The sequence below is a fragment of the Zalophus californianus genome, chromosome 12, assembly GCF_009762305.2.
Source record: "Zalophus californianus isolate mZalCal1 chromosome 12, mZalCal1.pri.v2, whole genome shotgun sequence".
NCBI classification, from domain to species: domain Eukaryota; kingdom Metazoa; phylum Chordata; class Mammalia; order Carnivora; family Otariidae; genus Zalophus; species Zalophus californianus.
This window is the reverse complement of record NC_045606.1, coordinates 15,867,604-15,894,026: the sequence shown is the minus strand read 5'-3', so window position 1 is coordinate 15,894,026 and position 26,423 is coordinate 15,867,604. Positions and strand designations below refer to the sequence as shown.

General features: G+C 36.4%; 1 protein-coding gene across 5 annotated transcripts in view; it reads right to left on the bottom strand.

Annotated features, from left to right (window-relative positions):
- Positions 1–491: 491 nt before the first annotated feature.
- PNPLA8 (patatin like phospholipase domain containing 8) overlaps positions 492–26,423 on the bottom strand; it is a 41,823-nt gene continuing 15,891 nt past the window's right edge. For 4 of the 5 annotated variants that reach the window (XM_027573779.1, XM_027573776.1, XM_027573777.2 and 1 more), the window contains exons 5-10: positions 23,810–23,904; positions 20,978–21,149; positions 18,788–18,845; positions 16,462–16,656; positions 8,115–8,310; positions 492–1,545 (exon numbers count right to left, since the gene is read on the bottom strand). In XM_027573779.1, coding sequence (XP_027429580.1) covers positions 1,271–1,545; positions 8,115–8,310; positions 16,462–16,656; positions 18,788–18,845; positions 20,978–21,149; positions 23,810–23,904 — 991 coding nt within the window. In that variant the 3' untranslated portion in view covers positions 492–1,270. The remainder of the gene's footprint in view (positions 1,546–8,114; positions 8,311–16,461; positions 16,657–18,787; positions 18,846–20,977; positions 21,150–23,809; positions 23,905–26,423) is intronic. The other variant, XM_027573778.1, reaches the window with a different exon arrangement.

The window sequence follows — 26,423 nt, the reverse complement described above, 5'->3', positions numbered from 1 at the left end:
TGAAATATCCGAAGCCCAGATAGGCTGTCTCGCCTCCTCCGGGTCACAAACATTACTCTGCATCAGAGGTCGGCTTAGCTTCCAGACTCTCAGCTCCCCACAGCGCTCTGAACCATGCCTCACTGCCTCTCTGAATTCAGGTTACAAAGAAGCAACACAATCATCTAGGCAGTGAGGTTTAGCTTTAGTTGGTATGTACAAAGCAAAAGGCATTTACCTGTTTTCATTCTCCTTGACCAATCTATACATGATGTAAGCATTTACATGGCAGACAGATAACAAAGCCAAGATGAATTGGGTTGGCATAAACAATGATTCGGGTTGATATATACACAACCTCCATGAAATCCAGCAGGTTAAAGGAGTTTAATCAGATAAAACAAAACTTATTTTTTTAAGCACACTGTTGGCAGGTATATTCAAATGCTTACAAGAGATGGGAAGCTACATTTCATATGAACAATAAAAAAATTTAAAAACGACATTAACCTTTTAACAATACATTATTTCAATAGTTTATTTTTGTTAATGATAGGGATATCTTCTCAGTAAATTCAAATAATTTTATAACAGTGAATGATAAGCTAGAGCTAGAAAAGTTAACACCTAGCATTATCTTGAAATTTCAGGGGGGAAAGTGGTTGATTGGAGCTTCACCTTTCTTTCTGAACCAAACGATACTGACTGAAATAAACACATTTTGAATAGAACTGTATCTGGTTCTTTTGTATTTAAAATGTAAAAGTCTTCTGATAGAGAAAATTCTATTTTTCTGTACCTGTTTTGATGATATTCCAGTAAAAGTCAACACTTGGATCCTAGGATATAGCTAGTGAAAACATAAGTGATGGAAATTTAAGAAGAAATTAGCTTTTCCCCATGACAGAAAATCAGTATCAAATACATTCAACATGATTATGGTGACTAAAGCAAAAATACCAAGTACAGGATGATAATAGTTCTTGTTTGGCACATATATTAATAAATTTTCAAATATCAAACAATGGAACAGCAATATCTACTAAAACCAACTAAGCACAATAATAAGACTCCTAAAGCACAGTTAAGTATTCACATCATAAAAACCCAATTTCCACATGAATTCTGTAGCCAAGCATACCCTCTGTGCTGTGCAAGCTGGTCCAAGCACGTACTTTTCCAGGATTTGCCAGTATTTCAAAGTAAACTCATGCTGAACCCCACAACTCCTAACCAAACTCACTGATCTTCTGATCAGGCCCTCACTTATGAAAATATACACACACCCTTATCACAACTTTGAAAAGAATGGAAGGCCTTCATACATGTCAGTTTTTAGTTTTATCCAATCATTAATTTTCTGCAGAGTTGTTTTTTCTTGAGTTAATATTTTTGCAAGTTTTTTCATTTTTTCTTCATTTCTTTCTATATACTTCAACCCTTCCAGCTGCAGCTGATTGAGCTTTTCATTTCGGCTTTCATCCAGAGGTATGTTTTCACACATTACAGGATTAAATCTAAAATAGGTGTCAGGAGGTAAGAGACCATCAAGCATTACATGGACTTCTGTTAAAACAAATAAAGAAGAGAACAGGGTAGATAAGAAAATTGATTTATTCTGAAAATTGATTTATTCTGCAATGATCTAATTTTATCCTTATTTAAAATTATCTTGAGGGCAAATTACAAAGCCTTATTTCATCACTCAAGCCAATTAACAGTCGGTCCAAGGAATCCATACTAATGACTATAACTACAAAATGAAATTCATCTCCCAAGATCATTCATGTAATTCTGCTAATTAGAGTACTTGCTCCTGTACTCGATTTTCTTTGGTCATACTGTTAGCCACTGCTGAAATGCCTTCCCAACTTTCCTTTTTGTGTTTTATAGTTTTTGGTAAAGTCTTTCTTTACTGAGGGTTAATTTACATACAAAATTCACCAATCTTAAGTGTATAATTTGAGAAGTTTCGACAAATGAATATCTTTGTGTAATCACACCAGTCATGACAGAACATTTCTATCACTCCAGAAAGTTCCTTCATGTCTTTTTATAGTTCCTCCTCTTCTTATTCTTTGCCTTTTCTAGAATTTCATATAAACAGAAACAGGAGTATATAGCTAGCTCTTCTGTGTCTAGCTTCTTTTACCTAGCAACATGCTTTTGAAATTCATCCCTGTCATAGGATGTATCAACTGCTCCTTCCTTTTTATTGGTGGGTAGAATTCCATTGCACAGATAGACCACAATTTGTTCTTTCCAGTTCTGGTTCTCTTCAGTTTTTAGCTAGTAGGAATAATCCTGCTGTAAACATTTACATGTAAGTCTTTCTGTGGATACATGATTCCATTTCTCTTGAGGTAATACTCTGCGATGAAATTGCTGGGTCATATGGCAAAAGCATATTTATCTTTTTTTTTTTTAACTGATGTATAGTTGATAGACAATGTTACAATGTTACACGTTCATCTTTTTAAGAACTGCAGCACTATTTTCCAGATGGCCATATCATTTTGCATTCCAACCATTAATATATCAGAGTTCCCACTGTTCCACATCTTTGTCAAAACTTGGTATTGTCAGCCTTAATTTTAGCCATTCTAGAGGATGTGTAGTGGTACCTTGTGGTTTTACCTTTCATTTCTCTAATGACTAATGGTGTGAAGTCTTTTATGTACTTTTTAGTCATCTGCACATCTTCTTCAATGAAGTGTCCCTTCAAATATTTTGCCCATTTTTTTTAGTGAATTTGTTTATGTGCTTTTTATATATATAATGTGGGAATTCTCTATATAATTTGGATCTGTTTATATATTTGGTTCTGATAATGGACCAGATACATGCTTTGCTAGTATTTTATTAGGTCTACTGCTTTTCATTTTACTAAGTGTCTTCTGAAGAGCAAAATCTGTACTTCAGTAAAGTCTAATTTATCTATTTTTTTCTTTTTTGGTTCAGGCTTTTTGTGTCCTATCTAAAGAATCTTCACCTAACCCAAGCCATTAAGATTTTCTCCAGGGTATTCTTCTAGAAGTTCTACAGTTTTAACTCTTTTATTTAAGTCTATGCTCCATTTCAGATTAGTTTTTGCATATGGTGTGAAGGGTCAAGACTCACTTTTTTTGAATATAGTTACCTCATTGTCCCTGTACTATTGGCTGAAAAGACTATCCGTTCCCCATTGAGTTACCTTGTCAAAAATCGTTTGAGCTGACACATATGGATCAATGTATCATTGATCTATATGTCTATCTTTACGCAAATACCACAGTCCCTTGCTTTACTGGAGTTTTATAGTTTTGAGATCAGAAGGTGTAAGTCCTCCAACTTTGTTCTTTTCCAAAATTGTTTTGGTTCTTCTACGTCCTTTGCATATCCATATAAATTTTACAGTCATCTTGTTAAATCTCTACCCCAGAAAAAGGCTGTCTGGATTCTTACAGCAATTGCATGGTGTCTACAGATCAATTTGTGGTGAGTCACTAAAACAACACTGAGATTTCCAGTTCATAAGCATGGTGTATCTACAGACTTTTTCAGAACTTCTTTAATTTCTGTCCAGCAATGTTTTGTAGTTTTTACAGTTCGGGTCTTGCACATAATTTAAAACAAGTAATTCCATCAGTGTTTAATATTCTCATGCTATTATAAATGATGTTTATCCTTGTATATATTTAATTTCAATTTCCAACTGCTAGTATGCAGAAATACAATTGAGTTTTACTGACCCTGTATTCTCCAACTTTGCTGAACTCACTTGTTAGTTCTAGGAGCTTTTTCCTTAAGATTGTCAACATAGACAATGGTGTTATCTATAAATATTTACTTCATTTCTAATCTATCTGCCTTTTATTTCCTTTTAGTGCCTTGCTGTACTGGAAAGGACCTCCAGTACAATGCTGACTAGAAGTGATGAGAGACATCTTACTCTGCTTCTGATCTTAAAATAAAAGTATTCAGTCTTTCATCATTAAATATAATGCCAGCTCTGGGGGGTTTTGTTTGTTTGTTTTAATAGATGCCCTTTGTCGGGCTGAGGAAGTTCCCTTCTGTTCCTAACTTACTGTGAGTTTTTATTATGGATGGATCTCAAATTCTGTCAGATGTCTTTTTTTTTTTAATTATTTATTTGACAGAGAGAGACACAGCGAGAGAGGGCACACAAACAGGGGGAGTGGGAGAGGGAGAGGCAGGCTTCTCGCGGAGCAGGGAGCCCGATGCGGGGCTCGATCCCAGGACCCTGGGATCATGACCTGAGCTGAAGGCAGATGCTTAACAACTGAGCCACCCAGGTGCCCATCAGATGTCTTTTCTGCATCTATTGAAACCACCACAAAATTTTCAATTTTTCAATTTTTAGTCTTAAATTAACATTTCATTGATTTTTTTTAATATGTTAAACCAATTCTGTATTCTTGGGATGATCCTACTTGGTTATACTGTATTCTCTTTTTATATATTGCTGAATTCAATTTATTAGTATATTTTAAGAATTTCAGCAAGGAAAAACTAATAGGGAATTGGTATTTTTATGTATTTTATAATCCCTGCCCCGCCCCCCCGGTTTTGGTGTCAGGATAATGCTGGCCCTATAAAATGAGCTGGGAAGTATTTATCCTTCTTCTAGTTTCTGCAAGTTTTTATGTAGAATTGCTATTAATCAGCTGTATTTTTCATTTCACATAGTGTATCTTTCACCTCTAGAAAATTTGATTTGGGCCTCTTTTATATCACCCATTTCTCTCATCATATTCAAGTCCTCCTCCAGGGGTGCCTGGGTGGCCCAGATGTTAGGTGTCTGCCTTCGGCTCGGGTCGTGATCCCGGGGTTCTGGGATCGAGCCTCACGTCGGGCTCCCTGCTCCGCAGGGAAGCCTGCTTCTCCCTCTCCCACTCCCCCTGAGCAGCTTGTGTTCCTGCTCTCGCTATCTCTCTGTCAAATAAATAAAGTCTTTAAAAAAAAGTCCTCCTCCAGCCCAGTAAACATGCAAAGTATGTTTTTAGTAGTTACTGTAATGTCTTTGTCTGCTAATTACCTATCATCTGTTTCATAGCTAGGTCTATTCCCACTGATTGGGTTTTCTCTTGGTGAAGGATGTCTTTTCTTGCTTCTTTGTATGCCTGGTAATTTTTTATTGGACACCAAACATTGTGATTTTTTATATTTTTGTGTGCTGGAATTTGCTGTATTCCTTTTAATATTGTTTGATTTATTCTAACAATGAACGCTGTTAACTGGATTCAATTTGATCTTTTTGAGGGCTGCTTTTAAGCAGTGTTAGGGTAGATCCACAGCAGCCCTCAGTCTAGAACTAATCTGATGCCACTATTGAGACAATACTCCTCTGAGAACTCCACTGCATATCTTGTGTATTACAAGGTCCTTCTTATCAACTTGATAAAAATCTGAGCTATTCTGGGTCCTATGTGAGCTCCAAGAACTGTTTGTGGTTCTTTGCCCCGCTTTGGGTAGCTTCCTCACAAGCATGCACAGATCAATACTCAAGGGGGACACCCCTGCATGTCTCTGGAGCACTCTGAAAAGCTGCCTCCTCTATTGTATTTTGCCACAAATTCTAGTTTCCTGGGCCTCCATGAACTCCAACTCTGTATCTGGGTTCACCTGTCCTTTGCTACAACCTAGAAACTCTTTTCAGGTAGCAAGCTGGGCAATCGCAGGGATTACTTCATTTATTTTCCTTCTCTCAGGGATCATGAACCCATGCCACCTGTCCTTTAATGGCTGAAAACCACTGTTCCGTTCAGTTTGCTAATGGTGTAAGGTGGGAGGAAATATATGGCCTCTATCATTTTATCATGGCCAGAAGTGGCACTCTTAACCCTCTTCTAAAAATCTCAAAACCCTATCATCCTTTAAGACCTGTATCAAGTCTAATTTGCTTTTTTTTTTTAGAAGATTTTATTTATTTATATGACAGACAGCGAGAGACAGAGCACAAGCAGGGGGAGCTGCAGGCAGAGGGAGAAACAGGCTCCCCACTGAGCAGGGAGCCCGATGCAGGGCTTGATCATGACCCAAGCCGAAGGCAGAGGCTTAACTGACTGAGCCACCCAGGGGCCCCTAGTCCAATTTGCTTCTTGTGAACTGTTTACAATAATCTAGTTTTGTTTTCTTACTCCTCCTCTTAATTCATAGTCTTAATCGTCTACAACTATTCACCATTTATTTAGTAATTGATAATGCATTAGATTGAGCTAAATGAAACTGCAGTTTTCATAGGTCAATAACCATCTAGTATCAGCAATTACATGTGTTTTACTCAAGTTTGTCATTAACAAGGGTGTAAGTATGTGGAAATACCATTACTCGTTTCTTGAAAATTTCAAATTATTCCATCATATGATGTGCACCCAGATATACATACAAGTATTTTGAGACTAGCTGATAAAAGCTTTCTTTTTCTCAGCAGATTGCTTAAAATAAGAATATTGTACAGACCTAGAAATATGCTTCTTGATAATGATGGTGTTAATTCCACAGTTTAGTGAAAAATATTAAGAAATTTTCTTTTACTATTTTTATGATTTTTTTAGAGAAAGAGAGCATGCACGAGTGGGGGAGAGGCAGAGGGAGAGAGAATCTTAAGCAGGCTCCACGTTCAGCACGGAGCCCCATGCAGGGCTCGGTCTTGCAACGGAGATCATGACCTGAGCTGAAATCAAGAGTCGAATGCTTAACTGACTGAGCCACCCAGGCGCTCCTCTTTTACTATTTTCAAGTCACACATCAAGCCTTATTCAATTTTAACTGTTCACTTGCATGTACATAAAAATATGCCACATGTATATGTTAATATATTCACATATACATATGTGAATATATGTATATGAAGCAATGTCATGTCATCTTTAAGAAAATTGTTTTATGATGCCATAAGCATTTATTTCACTGCAGACATTCAGAAGTTTAGTATTCTAGGTGTAAGTCAAATGCATTTGTGCTGTGATCTAATAAAATAAAAATGTTATGGGAAAATAAAAGAGAAAAAAGAGTATCTTGTTGATTTGACAAAATTTCAGATAGTGAAAAATCCAGTATATAAGCTTCTTTCGGGTTATCATTTACTAGATAAAAGTCCTTAGTGGGGAGTTTAAGATCCTCATGTGGATGAAAGACTCGGCCAGTAACACAATGATATGAAAAGAATGAGATTCAGAAGCAAGGGGCAGGTAAGTGGTAACAATTCTTTTTAAGAACTGAATAACAGATTTCACCAAAGACTTAAAAATAAAGTAACTATTATAAGGAGATCTAGACCTCCAGGCCAAAACTAGACATTCAACAAATACTCACTGACTGCCTACTATGTGCGGGCATCACAGTCAACACAGTCAACTGGACAACTGCTCACGTTACATTCTTGTGGGATAGAGACATAATAAGCAATAAAACAAGCAAATATGTAATGTGATGAGACAAATGCTCTAAGTCAAAAAAAAAAAAAAAGAGAGAGAGAGAAGCAGGGTAAGAGGGTAGAATGACGTAGTGAGGGGGACAGAAAGGAACCGGAAATGGTCTCTCTGAGGAAGTGACATCTGGGCAGAGACCTGAAAGAAACAGGAGCGATGCAAGCGTAAATCTGAGGGAAGGAGACCTCACACGGAGAAGGCAGCAACTGCAGAGGGCCAGAGGCAGGAAACTTCTGAGCCAGACTGAGGACAACTTCGTAGAAGGGACACATGTGAGGAATGGGGGAGGAGATGTAGTCAAAGGCTAGGTTCAAAGGGCCTGCTCAATTTTAGTGAATGAGGCTTTTGGATTTTGTTCTAAGTATGATGGGAAGCCTAGAGGACTCTGAGCAGGGTAAAGACATGATGTATATTTTAAGAGTCTCCAACTGAACCTTTGTGCTAATCCAGCTGTAGATACTTTTCCAACTGTATATAGGCACGGTAGAGTACTAGCATACAGAGAAAGTAGAGTCTCCATTCGAGGGTCACTTAGAAGAAATGAGTAGGGAGAAATGAAAACAACAAAGATTTGCTCCCCTCTGCTTCCTGAGCCCTCCATACAGATGTAACATACTTTTTCATAGGCAGCATCAGCATATGCTACCAAACACTGAACTCTGGAAGTTAAAGTACTCTAAGGTGGCAAACAGACAGACTAACCTTCTGTATCTGTGGCACTGTTGATAACATTAGACAGTTTGGTCTTCAAGCTCGTGTAAGTCACAGAGTTCCTCACATCACTCTCGTAACGCCCAGTGCCCAGGGACACTATGCACTCTAACGGGACGTCGGGCCAAAGACATTTACACTCGTGCATTGCTAGCGCCGAAGGGTTATTCAGAAGCAAACCTCCATCCTGCAAAATATAATGCAGAACTCTTAAAAGTGAAATTCTATTTTACAATATGAAGACAAAAATTGTATTTTAAACAGGCTGAAATGTACTTACAAGGAGAGCTAAAGGATTGAACAAAAAATTGAACAACAAATTACTTGAAGACAGGAAATTTCTTTAAAGTGAACTTATTTATATACTACAGCTTCAGAAAAGGGTAATGTGAAAGCTCACTGGCCTCATTAAGCTTCCCTTTCCTATTATGAAAGTTATTTTAACTTTTTCTTTGATTGCTTTGCATATTTTTCTCAAACTACTAAAATGAACAAAGTTATTTTTAAGAGTTAGTATCTTTGGCTAGTGGTTACTAGAGATTCGATATAAAACCTAACAGAACTGTGGTTCTACCAAACAATTAAAACTAGCTCTTCATTCACAAGTCAAATATAACCAAATTAATTCAACTAATTTAACTGAAACTTTATCAACCATACAATTTCGAAGTATCACATTCATTATAATGCAGATATGATCTAAACGAGGTAGGCAAACTTTGTACTTCTAGCATTTATTATTATAAATAATAACTTATTTTGAAGACTTCAGGAGGAAAGGAGGGTAAAACATGCAGACAGAATACTGTTAAACTGTAGCAGAATAAAAGTATGTAACTAGCCTTGCACTGCTGGGATAAACTTCACTTGCTATTAGTGTAACCATTCAATTTTGAAAAGCGACAAGTGTTAGAAAGTTACTCCTTCTAAAAAGCCCAAAAGCCACAGTTATCATATGCATAGGGCATTCATCCACAGTGTGTAGCTTTATGATGCCCCTGGGGTAAACAGAGATACACAGGGCTATGTGGATTCCCAGAGAAACGGTTTCATCATGTGTTTTCACTGCTTGCACTAGTCTCCATTTTCCAGTAGGTTGTTTGCTGCCATTTCCAATCTAATCTCTACCTTTCCCTGAGGTACGACCTCCATCACTCTAACTACATCTTTTCAAAAGAATGTGGTTCATGTTTCAACGTTTATGACTGTCATGAGAAAAGGCTATTTATTCTTTCAAAAGACATTTCTTGTCAATGGGGGCCCATTTATTCATGGGTCCACTATATTTTAGGTCCTTCGCTCTTTTCTTAAAGTCCCTTTGTGACTGAGATAAGCTTAAGTTGGGATGGTCTCTGAGACCTAGAAGACTGCAGACAGCAGGCCTGTGACTGGCCCCAGGCCCGGGATACAAGAAAGGGGGGCCCTGGTTTCATGTCATCTGCCACCTGACCGGCAGTAGGTGTCCTGAGGAGAGTGGAGCTTCTCTCTTCTGTCCCTTGTCTAGACTCAGGAAGAGGGAAACTTGTATCAGGAGCAGAATGACGACACAGTAGCACACGTGCTAGCATTAAACTTCTCTTTATTACAGGTTCACTAGACTTAATTTTCAGTGTACATCTTAGTAAAACAGCTAAATGCCATCATAATATAATTATATCATTCCTAAACTAAAAGCAGCATGGCAGAGAATGCACACAAAAGGTCAGAATCCTAAACTAAAAACACATCACAGTGCAAGTTAACACTGTCAGAAGTAAAGCTTCTCTGACACCAAGCAGACAGTTTCAGTTCATTCATTAAAAACTTAAATGTCCATCTACTCTATGCCAGGCCAAAGAGCATGTAGTGACTACACTTTAGGGACTGCTATCCTTGTGTGTGCTGAGCTTGAAGCAGATGAACTGAGACTGCATCTGCTGGAAATGATCACTATGGAGGGTGGGATGTTTTTAGTGTTTTTAGAGGTACTAGGCCCACTTTCTTCAGAGAACCAATAGAGGTTAAATTCACATGTCATTCTAAACTCCACCGTGCTTCTGTTCCATTCAATAATGCTATTCAAATCTCTGAGCTTCCTTGCCACTGACACAGTGGTCCACTCCTCCTTGACATCTTAAACCCTTCCACTGGGCTGTATGGATCTTGTTCCACAGCTACAACTTCCAAGGTAACGTCACTTTCTTCTGAATGCTCTCTTTAACAGAGACGTTGCTCTTCCCTAATGTTGTCGCCCAGGTAGCTGTTGATTCTTTCCTATCTCATATACCTTAATGGTTAGGAGGGAATGGTGTCCTATTTGTTCTTCAGTGTTCCTTCTAGACCATTACTAGTTCCAATCCACTTAGAAAACTCATATGCTTTAAAGGCCCAACTACTGGCCCATGCTACCATCACTGCTGTCATCTATCAACTTCTCATTCAACAAACTGTTCAGCACCTGGCCCATAGGCTTCCTTACTATCCCATGCAGAAAAAGGTAGAGATTCTTTATCATACCCCATGTGACTTTTCATCTTTAGAACACCCTAGACTCTCAGTTCCTCAATCCTCTTATCTTCAAAAACCATTCTTCTATCTGCTCCCCAAGGTCACACATTAGCTCTTGTTACCAAGATAGATGTAGTCTTTTGAGTTTGGTTTCTTTCACCTAGAATAATGCTTCTGAGATCCATCCATGTCACTGGACAGCCCAGTAATTCATTCCTTTTTAGGGCTGAGTAATATTTAGTTACTTGGATGTGTCAGTTGAAAGGAACTATTTTTAAATTTAGGTTTTTTTATTTTTAGTTATTTTTTATTTTTAAATTTAGTTATCTTTATATATCTGTTGAAAGTCTTACATTGTCTATTTGTACTGTTTTTTTATTTTTAGTTATTTTTTATTTTTAAATTTAGTTATCTTAATATATCTGTTAAAGTCTTAACACTGTCTATTTGTACTGTTTAACTTTGTGAAACCCTACTAGGATTCCTTAAATGTAGGTAGTAATAATTATTTCCTAAAGGCTTCTAATTTAAATTTAATTTAATTTAATTTTTTTTGTGGGTTAAATTTTAATTTAGTCCTTTCAACTTTATCTTTTGTTTTCAATTAACAGGACATTGGAACAATATCCATCACATAATAGAGGTAACATTTCATTTCTAATTCAGCAAGAATTTAAAAAAAAATTTTAAGATTTTACTTTTAAGTAATCTCTACACCCAATGTAGGGCTTGAACCCACAACCTTGAGATCAAGAGTCCCATGTTCCCCCAACTGGGCCAGCCAGGGGCCCAAAACTACTTTTACCTTAAATTCTATAGATATACTCTACATAACTTTTAACCGTCTCGGTATTTTAGATGGGACACACCTGCACTATTTTATATAAAAGCCTACCAAGAAGGATCAGAAGAGACAAAAAGGGAAGAAAAGATAAGGGGCAAACGAGGTTTAGCAAGAATTGATACTAGTAATATCACTCCCAAATTAAAACGTTGTCAGGTTTCCAATGGTTTTAATAGCCATGGCAATAAATTCTTGTTCCTTAAATTTTACTGCTTTCCGTTACGTAAGTGCAGAAGTTAAGATTTTTAAGGTGCTCACTCCAGTCTATGCAGAGGCACGCCGTCCCTTGAACTCCCTTCTTAGTCCACTCCTGTCCATGCCTCTTCTATCAGGAAGTCATCAGGACAATGGTGAGACCATGGTATTTCCTTCACATTAGGTATTCATATTCATAGTTATCTATTTATTGTGTTACTTGGTTTTGCCAGGCCCACTGCTAGATACTGCAGTAAAACAGACTTAAAAAACGAACTGACTGAAAAATTTGCTATTTATCTCTCAGAGGTATACACAGAATTGTGTTTTAATAGCAATACATCATACATATACTCACTAGCCTAAAATTTAGATACTTTTGATTGCTTTTAATGTACATTTAATCATTTCAAATCATACAGAGTACCTACCAGAAAATAACCATTGCACAATGGGAACTTCTCCTAATCATCTCACTCAGTTATTATTTTTTTAGAGTTTTAAAAACATTCTGTTTTTTATTATGGTAAAATGTACAAAACATAAAATTGGTCCTTTTAAGCATTTTTAAGGTTACAATTCAGTGGCATTAATTACATTCAGAATGTTTTACAACCATCACCACTATCTATTTCCAAAATGTTTTCATCACCCCAAAGAGAAACTCTAAAACCATTAAGCAATTCTTCCCCGTTTTCCCCTCCCAATCCCATTTCTGTCCTACCCAACTATTCATTCTTTAGATCTCAACCGGAGTGGAAATGTCTTTGTAAAGCCAACTGTAACAGAATAAGCCACATCTTCTGTATTTCTTAACGCTACGCATATTTTCATTATTGAATTTTTTTCAAGACTTTATTTAAATTCAAGTTAGTTCACATATAGTATAGTATTCATTTCAGGAGTACAATTTAGTGATTCATCAGTTGCATGTAACACCCCAGTGCTCATCACAACAAGTGCCCTCCTTAATACCCACCACCCAGTTAGCCCATTCCCCGCCCACCTCCCCTTCATCAACCCTGTTTGTTCTCTACAGTTAAGAATGTCTTATCGTTTGCCTCCTTCTCTGCCTTTATCTTATTTTTCCTTCCCTTCCCCTATGTTCATGTTTTGTTTCTTAAATTCCATATGAGTGAAATCATATGGTATTTGTCTTTCTCTGACTGACTTATTTCACTTAGCATAATACTCTCTAGTTCTATCTGTATTGTTGCAAATGGCAAGATGTCATTCTTTCTGATGGCAGAGTAATATTCCATTGTGTATGTGTGCCCACATCTTCTTTATCCATTCATCTGTCGATGGACATCTGGGCTCTTGCCATAGTTTGGCTATTGTGGACATTGCTGCTACAAATATTGGGGTGCATGTGCCGCTCCCAATCACTGTGTTTGTATCCTTTGTATAAATACCCAGTAGTACAATTGCTGAGCTGTAGAGTAGTTTTAACTTCTTGAGGAGCCTCCATATTATTGAATTTATCATCTTCTTATATAACTGTGCTTATATTCTTCTAGTCTGAGCTGTTTGAGGCTATGGCCCAGGAAACACAAACAATAAGCTGGCACTTATTAAAACCCTTATGTTCTTCATGGTTAATACAGTGCCTGGCACTGAGCTAGCAGTCACTACATTTTTGACGAGTTATACTGAAAATTAATAGTTGTGGCCTGGCAAAGGCATCATCTGCCAGGTACTAGGCAGGTTCTTTCTGCTGAAAACACTATTTACCTGGAACATTTATAAGAAATATCATAATTCCTCTTACGTTAATGTATTCTGAGTTCTGGACATAACCTTTCAAAATGTAAATAAGGCCTAAGAGAGATAATACATGGCAATCTGTCATCAAGACCTTTACTGCAAATTAATTTACCAGGCTCTTTCTCCAAAGGCAGAAAATGAATAATTTAATTTTGGAGGTGGAGATGGAGAAAGATCAGAGAGAAGGGATATGCATATGTCCAAACTCATCAAACTGTATACATCAAATATGCCCAGTTTTTTTGTATATCAATTATATGTCAATAAAACTGTTTAAAAGAGAGAGAAAGAAGGGTTAATTTTGTGTAAAACATTCTATTTCAAGATAAATATGATGCTACTTGGGCAGGGGGAGAGAAGTAATACTTGGAAAGCTACTCAAAAAGAATTCTTCTCACTTTATAATTTTCTAGGACATGTAATAACCCTGGTGAATACCGTAGTAATATTCTTCTCTGTATAGGCAAAGGCAAATAAAATCTACAAATCTACCTACTCACACCTCTTAATTGTGGCACTACTTTCAATAACTGCTCTAACAGAATATTAGTCTAAATTTATACTCTACATGGTTCCAAAAGGATATGAAGTAACTTACATTAAAACATGTATCAGACTAATCTCAGTTAAAAGAGATTTTAAAAATGAGTCTGTAAATAACTCAATATAATTATTCAAAGGGCTTAGGATAAGAGGATTATAATAAGTAAGTACTGTATTTTAGTTTTAAACTTCTTAATTTCTCAAGGGTTGGAAAGGAACTTCACTTGAATTTTTTTTGTTTAAGCAATCAAGATCACTCACATGTTAGAATATCCTAAACAATCTTTCACGGCGCCTTGTGAGTAGAAGAATATCCCATTTCTTCCTCAAGTTTGGAAGAGAACATGCAGTAAGACAAATATTCTTTTTTGTTTTTTTAAAGATCTTATTTATTTATTTGACAGAGAGACAGCGAGAAAGGGAACACAAGCAGGGGGAGTGGGAGATGGAGAAGCAGGCTTCCTGCTGATCAGGGAGCCCAATGCAGGGCTCGATCCCAGGACCCTGGGATCATGACCTGAGCTGAAGGCAGACGCTTAACGACTGAGCCACCCAGGCGCCTCAAGAAAAATATTCTTAAAAACAGGGTTTGCTTAGAATCCAGATTTCATGTAAATCTAATTAGATGTACAAATCCTCCTGGAGTCAAGTCAGTGATTTATATAAAAGTATATTCTCTGTACATGTGGTTATATACTTTACATAAACTTTATATAATTAATTATTTTATTCTGTAGCTCAAACCTAAACTCAAAGATTATGGTCATCAATATAAAAATGGCTAAGCATGAAAAGAAGTATCACTAGTCTAAATGAAATGGAAAAAGAACCACTGAATTACTTTGGTTTGTTATTATGTACTGAATTAAACTTTAGCACTATTTTCACTTAAAGAATAAAGAGCAAATGAGACAACTTCTTTTGAAGTCTGGGAGCATATGGTCCTGAAATGCAGTAACTTATCATTTGACACTGTCATTAATATTTGGCATAACTGCAATTTTGTAGCATGACAACCACCTTAAAATATGTTATGAATCTTAACTACTATTTTGAACACACTGTCTAAATTATTTCTCCATTTACAACCTGGTAAGAATAAGAATAAGCAGAAATGGTTAAAAACAGCAGGGTACATTTTAAAATAAAAATTTTAATTTGACCAGTAAGTCTTGAAATCAATGTCAGAAAAACTCTACAGCTAGCACTTTCTGCCTTGAGTAGGTGGAAGAAAGAAAAAGGTGAGAGGGGGAAGTGCCTTACATAATTCAACAATGACTGATTTGACAAAGAAATGTCTGAACTGACTCCAAAGACAAAAGGAAACCTAGGTTAATCTTGTAACTACAAAGATTATGACATTACTTCTAGAAATACAGAAAAAAATGGGATACTGGGCCATAATATTTAAAAATATGTCTAACATATAATAAAAATATAGGAGAAAATAAAACTGATTAAAAGTGTTTTAGTTATTATAATACTGACACATGTAAATTAAAAGTATATAGTTGATATGTAGTTCATATAGAAGATCTATATATGAGCTTTTGAATGACATCTGAAAATCCTGGTCAAAATAGTTTTCTTCTCAACATATATTTAAATACCAAAGAAATAGAACACAAATACTTTACACTGACTAGAGAGGATAGTTAAGGTTAATAGCTCTATTGAATGAGATTGACTTTAGGTGGGATATTATTACAAAAACTAAGCATCTACAAAACATATCTTGGAAGTAGGAGCTCAAAAGCTTTAGTGACTTTATCATTTACTCTAAGTTATGGGTTAACATTTCATAATGGGAAAAACTTGACAGAGGAAACATTTATGATAAATAAATAAGTCTCCATTAACAGAAAAGGAATAAATTGCCAGAAATAATATTCAACTTTACACATCAATTAGCCATAAACTTAGAAGCAGTGTAACTATAGGTAGCATCCCAATCCTGTCACTTGACAGCTGTGATCCTACTCTAGGTACTTAACCTCTCTCAAGACTTCAATATCTCATTTGTAAAAGTGGGACTAACTCTACCCACCTCATAAGCAGTGATGATTAAATGAGACAATGCATGCAAAGGACTATATTAAGTGTCCGGCACACAGCTAACTTAATGAGTGTTTATAGTTATCGTTTTATTATATCATCTCCTTCAAAATATGTCACCCCAACTGTCAAACAGATTGGGTTCTGTGTTTTCAGGGACCGTGTTTTATTTTTAATTTTTATTACATTTCGAAAGCCAATCCTACATACCACATTTTTCCATCAATAAAATCATAATTAGCTATGAATCACATTATATAAAATACAAAGAAAATCTTTCCTAAAACGCGCTCTCAATGTTGATTTAAGAAAAACAAGCAACAAATAAAAACATTTTGCCACATGTAAACATGAAGAAGAAATCATGGTTGATCCCTCTGCGACATTTAATGAGTGCTAATTCTTTAATCACATAAACTTTTAAAAGGTAGGCCACAGTCAACTTACCTGGTGAAGATCATCTCCCAATGCATACTCCGCAAAGTAGCCGGGAGCAGCAGATGAGGCTCTAATGGCCTGCCACATTTTATACTGACAGCCCCCCAAATAATGCGAGTTGATTCCAGGAAAATGACCATAGTTTCTGAAGACAAAAGCTTTTGGTGTTATCCCTCTGTTTACTATGGTACTTACTGCAGCTACCTAGTAAAGTAAAAAGTGAACAATACCCACTGTAAATAGCAGTATTTGGGATCTGTAGAAAACTGAATATTATTTAGTAGTGTGAATGAACCACCTACAACTTTACCCATCAAGATAAATGTGTAACATAAATATGATGTTAAACAAAGGGAACCAGATCTAACTAGGTATTTCTTTATGGGACAGTAGATACAAGGACTTGAGACAATTTTGAGAAATGTATGGTAAGACAACAACAATAAAAGATATTATTGGACTACATGATTGGATTAGCTATTTAAAAAGACATTAGGAAGACATAAATTTGCAAATCTTTATATAATAATCAACGTAGCAGTAGTAGCAATGAATATAAACTACTCAAAGAAGAAGTAATACACTATTTTCATAGTATCATTTACAAATTAGTCTTTGCTTCTGTTCTCTTTGAAAGCATTATGACTTTAGTAACTGAAACTAACAATAGACACTCTTGAGACTTTCTTTTCATAGTTAATAACTGGTAGCTAGGTAATTTTTTATTAAATAACTAATACTGACCACCTTGGGTCTCAGATTTTATCAATGTAAGTTGAATTAATGTAAAATGTGTTGTACTGGTTAATGACCTCTAACATAAACTTAAGAAGCTGAAAGGTATGGAGGAGGCCAAAGTTATTAGGGTTCCGTGTCAAGCCCTGCCAGGGGCTTGTCTGCTTTGCCATTTTATAAACCAAAGGAGATATCCCCAGATCCTGTGAAACCAAAGGAGATATCCCCAGATCCTGTGAGCGATCCCAGTGTCTCTAGGCCACCATGGGTAAGAGCTGGTCATACACTAAAATCCAGGGGGTCTTTCTATTAACTGGACAGGAGACAGGCTGAATTAAGAATCATGTGGGAAACATGATAAACCCATTCATCATGAGTGAATTACTTTTTGATGTGGCTAAAGTTCCCTTACACCTACTCTAGTCTTTTATTTAAAGTTGGCAACTCCCATGACTGAAAAACAAACAGTTCTGAAGATGCAGGGAAACAAACAAGAGGAGTAGAGTGCACCCTGGGATCTCCTCTAAAAGAGCTGCATGCATCTCATTAACATGGCCTCCAAGGCCCTGTGGTCTGATTCACCTGCCACTTCAGTCCCGTTTTGCATGCCGCCCTTGAATCATCAGGCTCTGGTCTCCTGGGGCTCTCAGTTCCTGTGCCTCTCCATGCCTCCTCCCGCACAGGTCCTTCCCCTTGCCAGCACTGCTCCTACTCATCAGCCTGCACACTGAGATCTCAAACGTCCTTTCCTCAGAATAGCCTTCCCTCCTGTCACTGTAAATATATGCTTTCAGAGGTCTGTTTTTGTACTCCACAGCATTTATTTCAGGGAAACTACATCTCGTTTGTGTGATTACCTGATGAATGCCTACTTTGCCCTACTGGACTATAAACCATGTCTGCATTTACTAAGGTCTCCAGAGGCACAGTGTTGACACATTGGGCTCAGAATTAATAACTAAAGAATGAATGATTTTTGAACAAGCAAGAGTGAAAGAGAAATAAAGGGAGCTGAATTTGATTTTTCACAGTTACAGCTTGTTATCCAAGAATAAATACAAGCTACAAGGGATTCTGAAGTCCATAAATGCTATTCCTTAATCAAAAACAAGTATTATTAAAGAACACAGAACTCAAGCAATGCTCAGATTATGAGGTTTCAGACAAAATAAATAAAAAGAGGCCACATGAGACATATCCTTGTGGCTTTAAAATTTTTTAAATTGGGATTCCATTTGTATGTTAATCTAACATATATCTACAGGCACACAAAATTTCTTTTAAAAAGTCTGGGTGAGGAAATGCTACAATTTTTCTTAAATCACTGGATTTGATTAACCTTATGATAAAATAATTCTTCCTTATTTTCAGTCGTAGTCTTTCATGTTCTTAAACTTTTTGTTACACTTTTACTGGATATAGGAAGAGGTCTAATGACCATAACCTAGATCTTCATAAAATGGCCCAAGAGGTAAGGAATCAATATAATCTATTAAGAGGTTCCTAAGAAATGTTTCTCTTAGTAATGAGCCTTTAGAACAGGTGTTATCGCCTAACCTTCAATTCCAAGTTGGTATTATATTTAAGACTCCAAACTTACCTTAGGACATGTAGGGTTTCTTGCTGTTTCAATCATTAGTGAGGATCCCATTCTATCCCTTTATTAAAGGAGGAAAATTAAAGTATATCAAAATGATCGTATCTCCTAACATCAGGGAACATAAAATATGCTAATACTGTTTGCTCAGGACTTTGCTCAAAGTACTATGAGTGACATAAAAGAAATATAAAAATCTCTTCCAGGTGCCTGATAGTACAATTAATGCACATAAAACAATATACAGTTGAGGTGGAGGTTGAGAAGGACACCAAAAAATGACAAGGGAACACATTCAACCCCGACTAAGGGGTAAAGAAAGGCACTGAGGCAGAATAACCCGGCTGTTTTCAGGGTCCTCCTGAGGGATAAAGGAGCTGTGTTGAAATAAAACTGCAGAAGTATGTAGACTAATAACAGAGTAATCTAAAAACCAGATCAGGACATTTAGACTTTAAACTTGTTCTAGCAATACAGAGCCAATGTCACTCCTACAAAATGCTTTTTAAATCACCAGAGTTGGGCTCTGAATTACTGCAACATTACAGATCTTTTCCTTGGGCAGCAATTTCCACAATTCCATTTTATAAAGGAGTTTTATTTCACAGATTTTTTCCTGACTTAAAAATATATTTTCCCCTGTTTTGGGTATGAAGACTATGTTTTTTGCTAACTTGCCTCAGTAAGAAAAAAACATGTTTCTAATGACGTTTTTTCAAACAATATTCATGATTCTCAAATACAGTATTAGTGAATTTCACATGTAGGTAATATGTATAAATTAGGTGGTGATCTACCCTTTATAATCTTTCATAAATATCAATGTAAAATACTTTCTAAAGTGGACAAGATCTTTGTCTTTCCAACCTGATCTGTGTTTCTTCTAAGGATCTTTATCTTTTCACAGAGATCTTGCTGTAAAATTGGGACAGAGACCCTGGCAGCATGTTGCTTTTACACTTTAAGCAAAGTTCACATTTTTTTTAAGCCTTGGATTTTATAAACAGAGGTAAAATGCTTTAGTGTAGTATGTTATGAATATAAATTTGAAGAGAAAGTCAGGAACATTAATTGCTTCTTTCAGAGAGATTGAAAATACCAAAAAAAAAAAAGCCCTCAAAACTGCTAGATTCCACTGATAAACACAGTGTCCCTAAAATAACACAAAATCATTATCACAGTTAAAATTTTAAAAAAAAGGCAGAAATATGCTCTCAATAAAAAAGAGGGGGGAAAAAGACAAAAAAAAGGCCAGAGAGGGGTGCCTGGGTGGCTCAGTCATTAAGTGGCTGCCTTCAGCTCAGGTCATGATCCCAGGGTCCTGGGATCAAGCCCTGCATCGGGCTTCCTGCTCCGGGAAGCCTGCTTCTCCCTCTCCCACTCTCCCTGCTTGTGTTCCCTCTCTCGCTGTGTCTCTCTCTGTCAAATAAATAAATAAAATCTTAAAAAAAAAAAAAAAGGCCAGAGAGTAGATGTGGTGGATAACAATAATGACCCTCCAATGAATCACACTTCTCGCTATCCATAACCCTGTGAAGAGTCCCTTCCTACAGGCCCTATGTTTGAGTGGTTGTAGCCAATGGGACCTCAGCAAACATGCCATTAAACTGAGGCCTAATAAGTATTCATGCAATGGGGCTTGCCCTCTGGAAACTCAGACCATTCTAACAAGATGGAAGTCCAGAATGAGAGTGGCCATGTGGAGAGAGAGACTGGTGTCCCAGCCACCTCAGCTGTGGTGTGTGAGTTTAAACAAGAACAGAAGAAACACTACACCACAGAATCAGGTTGTTTTAAACCAGTAAGTTCTGGAGTGGTATGTTGTACAGCAAAAGTAGGGGGGGAAAAAACATAACTTGTAGGGAAAAAACAGGGGATTAGTGAGGATCCCATTCTATTCTTTTATTAAAGGAGGAAAATGAAATTATATCAAATGGTTGTAAAAAACATGTGTCTATTTATAACCTGGTCTTAATTTTTAAAAAAGGCAATTGTAATTTCTACATGTAAATCTCACAAATGAACTAAAAAAAAAAAATAGTGACGGAATTATGCACCAAAATACTAACAGTGGTTATCTCTGATTACTGGGATCAATAATTTAATATTTTTTAATTTTTTTCATTTTTCAAATAATACGCACATATTATTTATAGAATCAAACATTTTTTTAAAAAATAACTAATAACTTACTTAAGAATATTTTCCCATGTTTGACTGTCATAAAATGCATGGCTCCAACTCATTTTGACTGTTCCAACAATGACATTTTGTGAAAACACATCAGATCCTAATTTTCGGTAAAGTTCCTCACATTCATCCAAGGGCATATGAAACAATCCCAACATGAATGCTAATATAGCACCTGAAAGAAAGAGTGCTTAGTTTTTATCAGTGTTGACATTACAGTACTTATTCCTGAGTCACAGACCTGGTTAAAATTCTAGCTCTGATACTTTCTGTGCCATCTGGGACCAACTATTTAACCTCTCACAGCCCCAATTTTTTCATCTATTAAGATAATAACTAAAACTGGGGCGCTTGGGTGGCTTAGTCAGTTAAGCGTCTGCCTTTGGCTCAGGTCATGATCCCAGGGTCCTGGGATTGAAAACTGCATCGGGCTCTCTGCTCAGCGGGGAGTCTGCTTCTCCCTCTGCCACTCCCCCTGCTTGTGCTCTCTCCCTCTCAAATAAATAAATAAAATCTTTAAAAAAAAGATAATAACTAAAATTTATAATGTTCTTATATAGGGATAACACATGTAAAGGGCTTTACCCGGCCTCAATAAGGACTAAATAAATGTTAACCAATGATACGAAGATTAATTTTAAAATACAGGATTGCTGTACATCAAATACATAATTAAGATATCATGATCAATGATGTTCTTTCTAACCTTAATAAATTCCTTAGTTTTAGTTACAGAATACAGTATACTTGACAACTTACCAATTCATTAAAATAATTACTCTTTTGAGTCGGTCCGGGGAACTAAACTAAGTAAAGAAATTAGGTCTCTTCTGGGATATCCTTTTAAATAGCGGAGTGCATGTCCTGGCTGCACTTGGTAGGACACACTGCCACCTAGTGTACCTAACTGGCCTAACCCTGAACTTAAGGAAGACGTAGGGGAGAAAGCTTTGGGGATGGGGGACAAAGACAAACAGCATCAGTGTGAGATTGCGAACAAGGAAAAAACAGGAACTCATTATCGTAACCTATGTCAAATATTGTATGTATTTTGTCATACGTGGTCTTATTCTTTTTAGTAAAAGATAAAACAGCTTATGTTTTAAAATAAATTGACTGGCATAACTATAGAAATTACTTTTTTCAATTTGCAGAAAATCCCTTATTAACACAAGAAATAACTTGCCAAAAATTAAGTGTCTTTTAAGTAGAGCTATTATAAAGATGAGCAGATATTTTAAAACTAAATTTTATTACACTGGTAAGGATATTATTACCCTTAAACTAAATATATTAACTTTATAAAAATTCTAAGTGCAAACAAAATTTCTACATTAGAATATACAAAATGAAAAAAAGAAAGGAAATTATACGCACTCTATTAGAAGTTAAGATTAACATAAGTGCGAAGACACAATGGAAAAGATATATTGTGATAAACACAGAAATGTGCGTTATTACATAAACTGATATTCTACTCCATGGATGAATCTCTGTGATTTAAAATTCTCTTTGGTGCCAAAGCAGAACGTTAGCTTGTTTAAATGTGTGAACTGCTAAGAACCACCACAAAATTGAACAGAAATGGTTTGGGTAAAAGCTTCAAAAAAAGTGCCAAAAAAACATCAGCCATAGGAAAGGTCTCTTTTAAGAAACATTTCCACAGTTAAATCAAATTGGGAAATAAACATTATTTTCCTATCCTGAGAGTTACATTTTTAACATACTAAAATATCTCAGAAGTCCCTCTGTAAAGAAACCTGCATAACTTCCTTTAACCCAACAACTTCCTGTAACCTAACATCTTGAGGAATTAGTGTTCCATGGAACATTATAAGAAGCACTAATTCCTTTTGCTTTTGAATCATTCCTTTAATTGCACTCAGTAAGTTTTCACAATTGAACATCAATTAACATGCCCTTTGGGCATATTTGTCATACTTGACAGAGATAACATAGAGAAATCATTTGATTTTGTTACTAGTGGCCTTTAGAACTATTTTAATTTAAAAGAATGAGAAAAAGAAATAGAAATGAAAGCTTATGAACTAACATGAAGTGAGAAATTATCAGGTCACACAGTAAAATATACAGCAAGGATCTCAATCCTAATAGTCCTTGAGTGTTACCTAGGGGATAAGCAACAGCAATGGGTATCCTGAGGGGCTTAATGCATACACGGGGTGGGCCTGGATGGATGGATGGGTGATAGAGCTGAAGTAAGGAAAAAGAAAAACAGAAAACAGAACAAAAATTTATCAGATGGTGATTCAAGGAAAACTAAAAAATTATTCAGTAACAATCGTATTCTAAATTGCCAATTTCTTCTATACAAACATGAAACTACAATTTTAAATGTACCTAGCTGTATTAAGAAGTAGGCTTTTAAACACACAGGTTCTCACATTTATCAATTTAAATTCTGGCTTTAAACAATCAGATAAGAAATGATTTCCTGGGCACCCAGGTGGCTCAGACTGCTAAGCGTCCAATTCTTGATACAGCTCAGGTCGTGATCTCAGGGTCAAGAGGTGAAGCCCTGCCTTGGGCTCCGTGCTGAGCATGGAGACTGCTTAAGATTCTCTCTCTGCCCCTCACCCCTACTTGCACAAGTGCATGCTCTTGCACACACGCGCTCTCTCTCTCTCAAAAAAACAAAAAACAAACCACCACCTCCAAATGGTAACTTATTCCCAATAAACATTTTATGAAGTTAAGCCAATCAAAGGATTATTCATCATCAAAATATAAAACTAATACTCATCACTTCAGAGAATGACCATGATTTTAAATGCATACTGTGGGGACGCAGGGCTTCCATGTAACAATAATTACCTGTGCTCACACCACAGATGTAATCAAAGAGCTGATGAACTGGCTTCTGAGTAAGTTCAACCAATTTTCGCAGTGTCTGAAGAGCAACCACACCCCTACAGAAAAAAGGAAAAATGAAAATTCCTGTTTCAAGGAAATTAAGTCTTGAATAAAACAAGCCTACAAGTTGCTTTTCTAGCTTATATGCTAACATGGAAACTGGTAATATAAATTAACGTCGGTAAAAACTGCCTGTTAGTAAGATCACTTTCAAAATTCCAGTATCTAAATAATGGTAGAAAACCTGTGTTATAGCAGCATGTTTTACATTTATATTAGTATCTCTTTGCATAAGACTATAAAGATGCGAACGGAAAATATTTTTTTTAAACACCCCAGACTGTGGAAAATACTTAAAACCTGCACTCACTTTTGGAACACCATATATTGGTTTCCTCTCCCTGCAATGTAAGTTGGTTGCCTATGCTCCTATACATTTTTGTTTTCTGCATTTCGCTAGTTATACTTTTTTAAAAGATTTTATTTATTTATTTGACAGAGAGAGACACAGCGAGAGAGGGAACACAAGCAGGGAGAGTGAGAGAGGGAGAAGCAGGCTCCCCAAGAAGCAGGGAGCCCGACGCAGGACTCGATCCCAGGACCCTGGGATCCCGACCTGAGCCGAAGGGAGACGCTCAACAACTGAGCCACCCAGGTGCCCCTCGCTAGTCATACTTTTAAGAGTTCTTTTATTTATTCATTTTTTAAAATACTTCAACAACTTCAAGACAATGCCCCTCATGAGGGATATACTACTTTATGCTGCTTACTTTGCTCATTTCTGGATCCCTGCCAAAAGCAGCAAAGAGCTTGATGATGAATGTGGAAATGAAAGGGGCCAGGAGGTGTAGGCCAATTCAGGATATGTGTAACATGTGGACAATTCTTAATGCTGGGAGATACACGGAAGCAATGAAAGGGTCTAAACCCAATACAAGATGTGGGGCAGAGAGGTCGTGGCTATAGTCAGGCACCACCAAATACAACCTAGAGTGTCAAAGTGTCCTTTGATACTGCTGCTAACAGGAAATCACTAGAAAATACTCTAACATTAAAATAGAAAACCAAAAGTGCTAATTTTTTTTTTCATTTTAAGAAGTAATGTGGATTTGAAGAGAGGGTAAGAGAGATACATTATGAAATCAAAGTGAGACATGAAGAATTTGAGATAATGCCAGATAAATATACTTAACAATGTGACCTCTATTTATCTTATAAAAAAGAAGTAAAACATGCACATACATACTCATGCAAGAAAAAAAGATTTAAAGAAATAAGTCATAATATTAAAAATCGGAATTGTGAGCTATAATTTTTTGTTTTGCTTTTCTTCATATTTTTCTTTTTTTTTCTTCCCCTCCAAGTTTTACTTGTATAATCAGGAAGAAAACTATTTTAAAATGCTGTTTTTATAAATTAATTCAGGTCAAATTTAGAAATAAATACACTTGCCAGGTTGATTCTCTCTGCTTAACACTGTATGGGGCTCTCATATACAAAAGAAATAAAAGGTATGGGTTCTTTTTCTCCCAAGCCCTCATACCTTACTCCTCTCCACACAAACTTCCTATCCTGGCTGCCTTCTCATGTTCCCCTCAAGCAAGGCTTCTCAGCAGCAGCATGCGTGACATTTTGGGCTGGACAAGTCTTTGCTGTCAGGCTAGCCTGTGCATTGTAGGGTTTCAGCATCAACTTCCCTCTTCCCCCTAGACGCAAGTGGTGGTCCCCCAGCTGCAACAACTAAGAATGCCTCCAGACACTGACAAATGTCCCCTAGGCAGCCAAATTGCCTCCAGTGGAGAACTGCTGATCTAAACCTCCCTTCATCCTAATCCACGGTTAGATTTCCCCAAATGGCTTCAACTCCAATTTCTTCCCTGAATGACTAACAAAACTCCTATTCTCTAAAATCAAATACTTATTGGTCCCAAAGCTCTTTTCAACATACCTCCCTCACTCTAAATAGATAGCTGAATGTTCTTGACTGTTCCTTCAGATCTCTACTCAAATGTTACTTTTTCAAAAAAAAGTCACAGTCATGTAGGTGGTTGCCAAAGGTGGTGGGTGGGTGGGGTTGACAAAATGGGTGAAGACATCAGAAGGTACAAACATCCAGTTACGCAATAAATAATACAATAAATACGTCTCCGGGATGTAAGGGACAACATGGCAACATAGTTACTAATGCTGTACTGTATATTTGAAAGTTATTAAAAGCATTAATCTCAAATGCTCTCAAGAAAAAAAATTGTTAACTGTGTGGTGATAGATGTTAACTGGACTTACTGTGATCATTTTGCAAAATAAACAGGTATCAAATCATTGTGTTGTACACCTGAAACTAATATAGTAAGTCGGTATCTCAGTATTTTTTTAAATCGAAAAAAAAAGAAGTCATGATCATTCTCTAAAATAGCACTGTTACTCTTTATCACTTTGCTTTATTTTTCTTCATACTATTCAAAAATACATTTTTGCTTTCTATTTGTTCTCTTTCCTCCTCTGGAACGCTAGTACCATTAAGACTTGGATTTTGTCTGTTTTGCTTACTGACTGATTCCCGGATCCAAATCAG